The 10,612-nt window shown below is 59.5% G+C and overlaps 1 protein-coding gene across 1 annotated transcript; it reads right to left on the reverse strand.

Moving 5' to 3' along the window:
- Window positions 1–560: 560 nt before the first annotated feature.
- On the reverse strand, window positions 561–9,894 carry OSGEP (O-sialoglycoprotein endopeptidase; the record flags this gene model as incomplete). Its single annotated transcript, XM_082501062.1, has 9 exons — window positions 561–663; window positions 1,052–1,127; window positions 1,754–1,844; window positions 3,803–3,868; window positions 3,960–4,038; window positions 6,186–6,235; window positions 6,355–6,450; window positions 7,696–7,871; window positions 9,726–9,894. Coding segments are annotated over 9 exons (906 nt in total), but the record flags the coding sequence as incomplete, so codon positions are not given.
- Between the last annotated feature and the right edge of the window lie 718 nt (window positions 9,895–10,612).

The raw sequence follows: 10,612 nt of genomic DNA on the forward strand, positions 1-10,612 counted from the left end.
CACACTTGGGGGCGGGACCCACATATAGGGGGCGGGGACCCAAGTGTGGGTCCCGCCCCCTATTGTGGGTCCCACCCCCCTATATATGGGTCCCACCCCCCCAAGTGTGGGTCCCGCCCCCTATATGTGGGTCCCACCCCTATATATGGGTCCCGCCCCCCAAATGTGGGTCCCGCCCCCCATATGTGGGTCCCACCCCCTATATGTGGGTCCCGCCCCCCATATGTGGGTCCCACCCCCTATATATGGGTCCCACCCCCTATATGTGGGTCCCGCCCCCTATATATGGGTCCCGCCCCCTATATATGGGTCCCGCCCCTATATGTGGGTCCCACCCCCTATAGGTGGGTCCCACCCCCAAGTGTGGGTCCCACCCCCCATATGTGGGTCCTACCCCCTATATGTGGGTCCCGCCCCCTATATGTGGGTCCCACCCCCCTATATATGACTCCCACCCCCCAAGTGTGGGTCCCACCCCCCATATATGGTCCCACCCCCCATATATGGGTCCCGCCCCCCATATGTGGGTCCCGCCCCCCAAGTGTGGGTCCCCGCCCCCCTCACCGCTGGCTGATCCCTGATTGGCCGAGGGGGGTGACTTGCCCCGCCCTCAGCATCTCCCACCCCGCCTGTGCGATCATGGCCCCATTGTCCACACAGTACCTGCGGGACACAGCGCCCCATAGATGTGGGGCACAGCCCCATAGACGCAAAGGGGCCCCCCCCGGAGGTGTGGGGCCGGACCCACACATAGAGGTCCCACCCCCTATGGGGGGGGAGGGGCCCCGGAGAGGGGCCTCCGGGACCCCTATGTGTGGGTCCCGCCCCCTATATGTGGGTCCCGCCCCCCAAGTGTGGGTCCCACCCCCCAAGTGTGGGTCCCCAGCCCCATAGATACGCACCCCTCCCCCCAGAGTGCCTCTCCACCCCCTATATGTGTCTCCCCCACCCCCTATATGTGGGTCCCACCCCCCCATATGTGGTCCCGCCCCCTATATATGGGTCCCAGCCCCCCAAGTGGGGGTTCCCGCCCCCCAAGTGTGGGTCGCACCTCTCGTCCGTGGGGCAGAGTTGGGCCCCCCGAGCGCTGCACATCGTCTGCAGCATCTCCTGCAGCCGCCGGTTACCTGTGGGGCGCCCCACACCTCTGGCTCCTCCCCCGGCCCCATAGATGTGGGGCCCGCCCCCCAAGTGTGGGTCCCACCCCCTATATGTGGGTCCCGCCCGCTATATGTGTGTCCCGCCCCCCATATGTGGGTCTCCCCCCTATATGTGGGTCCCGCCCCCTATATCTGGGTCCCACCCCCTATATGTGGGTCCCGCCCCCTATATATGGGTCCCGCCCCCTATATGTGGGTCCCGCCCCCCATATATGGGTCCCACCCCCTATATGTGGGTCCCGCCCCCTATATATGGGTCCCACCCCCCATATATGGGTCCCACCCCTATATGTGGGTCCCGCCCCCCAAGTGTGGGTCCCACCCCCTATATGTGGGTCCCACCCCCTATATGTGGGTCCCGCCCCCTATATATGGGTCCCACCCCCCATATATGGGTCCCACCCCCTATATGTGGGTCCCACCCCCTATATGTGGGTCCCACCCCCTATATGTGGGTCCCACCCCCATATGTGGGTCCCACCCCCCATTTATGGGTCCCACCCCCCATATATGGCTCCCACCCCCCCGCCATAGCCCCGCCCCCTCCCCCCCTTAGCCCCGCCCCCTCCCCCCGTAGCCCCGCCCCCACTCACAGGCCACGCCCCCCACCAGCAGCAGGTGGGGGGAGGGGAGGAGGGCCAGCGCCCGCTCCGCCACTTCGGCCAACATGGCGAAGGCCGTCTCCTGCCCCCCCCGGTAGCCACCCACCAGCCCCTTAGTAGCCACCCTCGGGGGGGGGGGGGGGGTGGGGGGGTCAGGTGACCCGCCCCGCCCCCCTCAGGAGCCACAAAGCCCCTTCCAGTAGCCACAAACCCCCTTTAATAGCCCCCAGACCCCCTCAGTAGCCCCCAAACCTTCAGTAGCCCCCAACCCCCTTTAATAGCCACAAACCCCCTACAGTAGCCACAAACCCCTTCAGTAGCCCCAAACCCCCTTCAGTAGCCCCAAACCCCCTTCAGTGGTCCCCAAAACCCCCTTCAGTGGCCCCAAATCCCTTTAGTAGCCCCCAAACCCCCCTCAGTAGCCCCCAAACCCCTTCAGTAGCCACAAACCCCCTTCAGTAGCCCCAAACCCCTTCAGTAGCCCCCAAACCTTCAGTAGCCCCCAAACCCCCTTTAGTAGCCCCAAATCCCTTTAATAGCCCCCAAACCCCCCTCAGTAGCCCCCAAACACCCTTCAATAGCCCCAAACCCCCTCAGTAGCCCCAAACCCCCTTCAGTAGCCACAAACCCCCTTTAATAGCCCCCAGACCCCCCTCAGTAGCCCCCAAACCCCCTTTAGTAGCCCCAACCCCCCCTCAGTAGCCCCCAAACCCCCCTCAGTAGCCCCAACCCCCCCTCAGTAGCCACAAACCCCCTTTAGGAGCCCCAAACCCCTTCAGTAGCCCCAAACCCCCTTCAGTGGTCCCCAAACCCCTTTCAGTAGCCCCAAACCCTCTTTAGGAGCCCCAAACCCCCCTCAGTAGCCCCAAACCCACCTCAATAGCCCCAAACCCCCTTTAGGAGCCCCAAACCCCCCTCAGTAGCCCCAACCCCCCCTCAGTAGCCACAAACCCCCTTTAGTGGTCCCAAACCCCTTCAGTAGCCCCCCAACCCCCTTTAATAGCCACAAACCCGCTTCAGTAGCCCCCAAACCCCCCTCAGTAGCCCCCAAACCCTCTTCAATAGCCCCAAATCCCCCTTAGTAGCCCAAAACCCCCTTCAGTAGCCCCCAAACCCCCTTCAGTGGTCCCAAACCCCCTTCAGTGGCCCCAAACCCCCCTCAGCAGCCCCCAAACCACCTCAGTAGCCCAAACCCCTTCAGTGGCCCCCAAACCCTCTTCAGTAGCCCCAAACCCCCTTAGTAGCCCCAAACCCCCTTCAGTAGCCCCAAACCCCCTTTAATAGCCCCAAACCCCCTTTAGTAGCCCTCAAACCCCCCTCAGTAGCCCCCAAACCCCTTCAGTAGGCCCCAAACCCCCTTCAGTGGTCCCCAAACCCCCTTTAGTAGCCCCAAATCCCTTTAATAGCCCCAAACCCCCTCAGTAGCCCCCAAACCCCCTTCAATAGCCCCAAACCCCCTTTAGGAGCCCCAAACCGCCTTCAGTAGCCCCAAACCCTCTTTAGGAGCCCCAAACCCCCTTCAGTAGCCCCCAATCCCCTTCAGTAGCCCCAAATCCCTTTAATAGCCCCCAATCCCTCTTTAGTAGCCCCCAAACCCTTTTAGTAGCCCCCAAACCCCCTTCAGTAGCCCCAAACCCCCCTTTAATAGCCCCAAACCCCCTTCAGTGGTCCCAAACCCCCTTCAGTGGCCCCAAACCCCCCCTCAGCAGCCCCCAAACCACCTCAGTAGCCCCCAAACCCCTTCAGTAGCCCCAAACCCCCTTCAGTAGCCCCAAACCCCTTCAGTAGCCCCCAAACCCCCTTCAGTAGCCCCCAACCCCCCTTCAGTGGCCTCCAAACCCCCTTCAGTAGCCCACAACCCCCCTTTAGTAGCCCCAAACCCCCTTCAGTAGCCCCAAACCCCCCTCAGTAGCCCCCAAACCCTTTTAGAAGCCCCCAACCCCCTTCAGTAGCCCCCAAACCCCTTTAGTCGCCCCCAACCCCTTTAGTAGCCCCGACCCCCTTTCGCTAGCCCACCCCCCCCCTTCAGTAGCCCCGCACCTGTAGGGAGAAGCAGAGATCCTCCTTGGTGGCCTCTCCGGTAGCCAAAAGCTTCGGGGTGATAGCCTAAAAGGGGGGGGGGGGAGGGGAATTGGGCGTGGCCCCATGTCCCCCCCCACCCCCCCAGTGGCCACCAGTAGCCACCGGTGGCTCCTACCTGGAGGTGGGACAGTAGCCCGGAGAAGGAGACGTCCAAGCCCTTGACGACGTAGGGAAGATCCACTAGCCGCCGGCCACTGAAGGGGGAGGGGGGGGCTAGTGAGCGGGGGGGGGGGGCTAGTGAAGGGAGGGGGGTGGCTACTAAAGGGGTTTGGGGCTACTAAAGGGGGTGTGGGGCTACTGAAGGGGGTGTGGGGCTACTGAAGGGGTTTTGGGGCTACTAAAGGGGGTTTGGGGCTACTAAAGGGGGTTTGGGGCTATTAAAGGGGTTTGTGGCTACCGAAGGGGATTTGGGGGCTACTAAAGGGGTTTGGGGCTATTAGAGGAGGTTTTGGGGCTCCTAAAGGGGGTTTGTGGCTACCAAAGAGGATTTGTGGGCTACTACAGGGCGTTTGGGGGCTACTAAAGGGAGTTTGGGGCTACTAAAGGGGGTTTATGGCTACTAAAGGGGGTTTGTGGGCTACTAATTTGAATTTGTGGACTACGAAAGGGGATTTGTGACTATTAAAGGGAGTTTTTGGCTACTAAAAGGCATTTGTGACTATTAAAGGGGGTTTGTGGCTACTAAAGGGCCTTTGTGGACTACTAAAGGGGATTTGTGGACTACGAAAGGGGATTTGTGGACTACTAAAGGGCCTTTGTGGACTAATAAAGGGCCTTTGTGGACTACTAAAGGGGATTTGTGGACTACTAAAGGGCATTTGTGGACTACTAAAGGGGATTTGTGACTATTAAAGGGGCTTCGTGGCTACTAAAGGGATATTGTGGCTACTAAAGGGGGTTTGTGGCTACTAAAGGGTATTTGTGACTATTAAAGGGCCTTTGTGGACTACTAAAGGGGAGTTGTGGACTACTAAAGGGCCTTTGTGGACTACTAAAGGGGATTTGTGGGCTACTAAAGGGGATTTGTGGGCTACTAAAGGGCATTTGTGATTATTAAAGGGTGTGTTTGGCTACTAAAGTACATTTGTGGCTACTAAAGGGCCTTTGTGGACTACTAAAGGGGATTTGTGTCTACGAAAGGGCCTTTGTGGACTACTAAAGGGCCTTTGTGGGCTACTAAAGGGCCTTTGTGGACTACTAAAGGGCATTTGTGGACTACGAAAGGGCATTTGTGGCTACTAAAGGGGATTTTTGGACTACTAAAGAGGATTTGTGGGCTACTAAAGGGGGTTTATGGCTACTAAAGTGGGGTTGTGTCTACTAATTTGAATTTGTGGACTACAAAAGGGCATTTGTGGACTATGAAAGGGCCTTTATGGACTACTAAAGGGCATTTGTGACTATTAAAGGGGCTTCGTGGCTACTAAAGGGCATTTGTGGCTACTAAAGGGGATTTGTGGACTACGAAAGGGCATTTGTGGACTACGAAAGGGGATTTGTGGACTACTAAAGGGGATTTGTGACTATTAAAGGGAGTTTTTGGCTACTAAAAGGCATTTGTGACTATTAAAGGGGGTGTGTGGCTACTAAAGGGCCTTTGTGGACTACTAAAGGGGATTTGTGGACTACGAAAGGGCATTTGTGGGCTACTAAAGGGGACTTGTGACTATTAAAGGGGGTGTGTGGCTACTAAAGGGCCTTTGTGGACTACGAAAGGGCATTTGTGGACTACTAAAGGCCATTTGTGACTATTAAAGGGGCTTTGTGGCCCCGAAAGCGCCTTTATGGCCACTAAAGCACCTTTATGGCCCCGAAAGCGCCTTTATGGCCACTAAAGCGCCTTTATGGCCCTGAAAGCGCCTCTATGGCCACTATAGCGCCTTGGTGGCCACTAAAGCACCTTTGTGGCCACTAAAGGACCTTTATGGCCCCGAAAGCACCTTTATGGCCCCGAAAGCGCCTTTATGGCCACTAAAGTGCCTTGGTGGCCACTAAAGGACCTTTATGGCCACTAAAGTGCCTTGGTGGCCACTAAAGGACCTTTATGGCCCCGAAAGCGCCTCTATGGCCACTAAAGCGCCTTGGTGGCCACTAAAGCACCTTTGTGGCCACTAAAGGACCTTTATGGCCACTAAAGCACCTTTATGGCCACTAAAGCACCTCTATGGCCACTAAAGGACCTTTGTGGCCCCGAAAGCGCCTTTATGGCCACTAAACCGCCTCGGTGGCCACTAAAGCGCCTCTATGGCCACTAAAGCACCTTTATGGCCACTAAACCCCCTTGGTGGCCACTAAACCCCCTCGGTGGCCACTAAAGCCCCTCCCTCCCCCCCCCTCTCACCTCTTGGCCAACCGCTCCACGTTGTAGCCGGGGGAGGGCTCGTTGGAGAGCTGTGGGGGCACCCAAAAAATCAGAGGGGGGGGGGGGAGGGGGGGAGGGGTTAAAAGGGCCATTTTGGGGGGGGGGGGGGAGGGGCGGGGGGGGGGAGGGGCGGGGGGGGGAGGGGCACCTGGAGGTGGCGAGCGAAGCGGTCCAGGCAGTTGCCCACCGCCAGGTCCAGCGTCTCCCCCAGGACACGGTAGCGGCGGCGGGAAAAGGCCAGGAGCTGGGCGGGGCCGGCCCGTGACGTCACGTGACGTCACGTGATGTCACGTGACGTCATGTGATGTCACAAAACCCCCTCCCCCCCCCACCCCTCCCCCCACTTCCCCCACGTTATGGTGTTATAATGTGGTCAAACGCCACCGGGTCACCCCCCGATGTCACGTGTTATCCCGTGATCTCACATGTTGTCACGTGTTCTCCCGCCCCGACACGTGTTATCACGTGACATCACGTCCTTATCCCACTCTCTCCCATGTTATGGTGTCATAACGCGGCCAAACGCCACCGGGTCACCCCCCGATGTCACGTGTTATCCCGTGATCTCACGTGTCATCACGTGTTATCGCATCCTGACGCGTGTTATCACGTGACATCACCTCTTTATCCCACTCTCTCCCATGTTATCATGTCATAATGTGGCCAAACGCCACCGGGTTATCAGTTGATGTCACGTGTTATCCCATGATCTCACGTGTCATCACGTGTTCTCCCACCCCGACACGTGTTATCACGTGACATCACCTCTTTATCCCACTCTCTCCCACATTATCATGTCATAACACAGCTAAATGGCACCGGATCACCCCCCCGATGTCACGTGTTATCCCGTGATCTCATGCCTCGTCGCGTGTTCTCCCACCCCGACACGTGTTATCACATGACATCACGTCCTTATCTCACTCTCTCCCACATTATCATGTCATAATGTGGCCAAACGCCACCGGGTCACCCCCCGATGTCACGTGTTATCCCGTGATCTCACGTGTTGTCACATGTTATCGCATCCTGACACGTGTTATCACGTGACATCACCTCTTTATCCCACTCTCTCCCACATTATCATGTCATAACGCGGCCAAACGCCACCGGGTCACCCCCCGATGTCACGTGTTATCCCGTGATCTCACATGTTGTCACGTGTTCTCCCATCCTACACATGTTATCACGTGACATCACCTCTTTATCCCACTCTCTCCCATGTTATGGTGTCATAACGCGGCCAAACGCCACCGGGTCACCCCCCGATGTCACGTGTTATCCCGTGATCTCACGTGTCATCACATGTTATTGCATCCTGACACGTGTTATCACATGACATCACCTCTTTATCTCACTCTCTCCCACATTATCATGTCATAACGCGGCCAAACGCCACCGGGTCACCCCCCGATGTCACGTGTTATCCCGTGATCTCACGCCTCGCCGCGTGTTCTCCCACCCCGACACGTGTTATCACGTGACCCACCTGCGTGTTGCCGCCGCTGACGTAGAGGACGACGGGGTCGGGGGCGCGGGCCAACAGCCGCCCCATCTCGATGTGCCCCACGCAGTGGTTGACCCCCAACAGGGGCACCCCCCACAGCTGGGCCAGCGTCCGGGCCACCACGGCTACCACCGCCAGCGGGGCGCCCATGCCCGGCCCTGCGCCACACGCCAAGCACACGCTAAGGACACGACAGCCCTTTCTTCCCCCCCCGCCCCCGTCGCCGCCTCCCTTTGAGGTGGGGGGGGGGGGAAAGATGGCGGCCGGGGGCGGGGGAGGGCCCTATCGGTGGGTTTTGGGGGGAACATGCTAAGAACATGCTAAGGACACGCGAGGAACGCGGCAGCGGGGGGGCTCCTATGGGGCCGGGGAGGGGCCCAGAGGGGGAGTGGGGGCCCTCTGTGGGGGGTTCTGGGGAACATATGAAGCACACGCTAAGAACACGCTAAGAACACGCTAAGAACACGCTAAGGACACGCGAGGAACGGGGCAGTGGGGGGGCTGCGATGGGGCGGGGGAGGGGCCCAGAGGGGGAGTGGGGGCCCTCTGTGGGGGGTAATGGGGAACATGTGAAGCACACGCTAAGAACACGCTAAGAACACGCTAAGAGCACGCTAAGGACACGCGAGGAACGCGGCAGCGGGGGGGCTGCGATGGGGCCGGGGAGGGGCCCAGAGGGGGAGTGGGGGCCCTCTGGGGGGGTTTCTGGGGAACATATGAAGCACACGCTAAGAACATGCTAAGAACACACAAAGAACATGCTAAGAACACGCTAAGGACACGCGAGGAACGTGGCAGCGGGGGGGCTCCTATGGGGCCGGGGAAGGGGTGAGAGGGGGAGTGGGGGCCCTCTGTGGGGGATTCTGGGGAACATATGAAGCACACGCTAAGAACATGCTAAGAACACGCTAAGGACACGTGAGCAATGCGGCAGCGGGGGGGCTGCGATGGGGCGGGGGAGGGGCCCAGAGGGGGAGTGGGGGCCCTCTGTGGGGGTTTCTGGGGAATATGTGAAGCACATGCTAAGAACACGCTAAGAACACGCTAAGAACACGCTAAGAACACGCTAAGGACACGCGAGGAACGCGGCAGCAGGGGGGGCTGCGGTGGGGCGGGGGAGGGGCCCAGAGGGGGAGTGGGGGCCCTCTGTGGGGGGTTCTGGGGAACATATGAAGCACACGCTAAGAACATGCTAAGAACACACAAAGAACATGCTAAGAACACGCTAAGGACACGCGAGGAACGTGGCAGCGGGGGGGCTCCTATGGGGCCGGGGAAGGGGTGAGAGGGGGAGTGGGGGCCCTCTGTGGGGGATTCTGGGGAACATATGAAGCACACGCTAAGAACATGCTAAGAACATGCTAAGAACACGCTAAGGACACGCGAGGAACGCTGCAGCGGGGGGGGGGGGCTGTGGTGGGGCGGGGGAGGGGCCCAGAGGGGGAGTGGGGGCCCTCTGTGGGGGTTTCTGGGGAACATGTGAAGCACATGCTAAGAACACGCTAAGAACACGCTAAGGACACGCTAAGAACACATGAGGAACGCGGCAGCGGGGGGGCTGCGGTGGGGCAGGGGAGGGGCTGAGAGGGGGAGTGGGGGCCCTCTGTGGGGGATTCTGGGGAACACACAAAGAACACATTAAGAACATGCTAAGAACATGCTAAGAACACGCTAAGGACACGCTAAGGACACGCGAGGAACGCGGCAGTGGGCGGGGCTGCGGTGGGGCGGGGGAGGGGCCCAGAGGGGGAGTGGGGGCCCTCTGTGGGGGTTTCTGGGGAACATATGAAGCACACGCTAAGAACACGCTAAGAACATGCTAAGAACACGCTAAGCACACGCTAGGAACACGCTAAGGACACGCGAGGAACGCTGCAGTGGGGGGGGGGGCTGCGATGGGGCGGGGGAGGGGCCGAGAGGGGGAGTGGGGGCCCTCTGCGGGGGAATTCTGGGGAACACGCGAAGCACAGGCGGCGCACATGCAAATGAGATGCTAATGAGGCCCCGCCCACCTCGGGTGAAGGCGACGGCGTCGAGGTCGCGGGGGCGGAGCCGGGCGTCGCTCAGGGCGGCGGCCACCAATCCCAACAGCGCCCCCCGGTGGTGCCGCCCCGTGGGGCCGGGGGCGAAGCCTGGGGGGGGGAGGGGCGTGGGGACGTCATGGGGGGCGGGGTCGTGACGTCATGGGGGGAGGGGGGGGTGGGGGGGTGATGTCATAGGAGGAGGTGATGTCATAGGAGGGGGAGTGATGTCATGGGGAGGGGGGAGTGATGTCATAGGAGGAGTGATGTCATAGGAGGGAGTGATGTCATAGGAGAGGGAGTGATGTCATAGGAGGGGGAGTGATGTCATAGGAGGAGGTGATGTCATAGGAGGGGGAGTGATGTCATAGGAGGGGGAGTGATGTCATAGGAGGGGGAGTGATGTCATAGGAGGGGGAGTGATGTCATAGGAGGAGGTGATGTCATAGAGGGGGAGTGATGTCATAGGAGGGGAGTGATGTCATAGGGGAGGGAGTGATGTCATAGGAGGGGGAGTGATGTCATAGGAGGAGGTGATGTCATAGGAGGGGGTGTGATGTCATAGGAGGGGAGTGATGTCATAGGGGAGGGAGTGATGTCATAGGAGGGAGTGATGTCATAGGAGGGGAGTGATGTCATAGGAGGGGGTGATGTCATAGGAGGGGGTGTGATGTCATAGGAGGGGAGTGATGTCATAGGGGGAGGGAGTGATGTCATAGGAGGGGGAGTGATGTCATAGGAGGGGGAGTGATGTCATAGGAGGGGGAGTGATGTCATAGGAGGGAGTGATGTCATAGGAGGGGGAGTGATGTCATAGGGGGGGTGATGTCACGGGGGGAGGGGTCACCGGGGAAGTGTGACATCACTGGGGCGGGGCA

Source organism: Vanellus vanellus (genome assembly GCF_965231255.1).
Source record: "Vanellus vanellus genome assembly, contig: HAP1_SCAFFOLD_2384, whole genome shotgun sequence".
In the NCBI taxonomy this organism is placed as follows: domain Eukaryota; kingdom Metazoa; phylum Chordata; class Aves; order Charadriiformes; family Charadriidae; genus Vanellus; species Vanellus vanellus.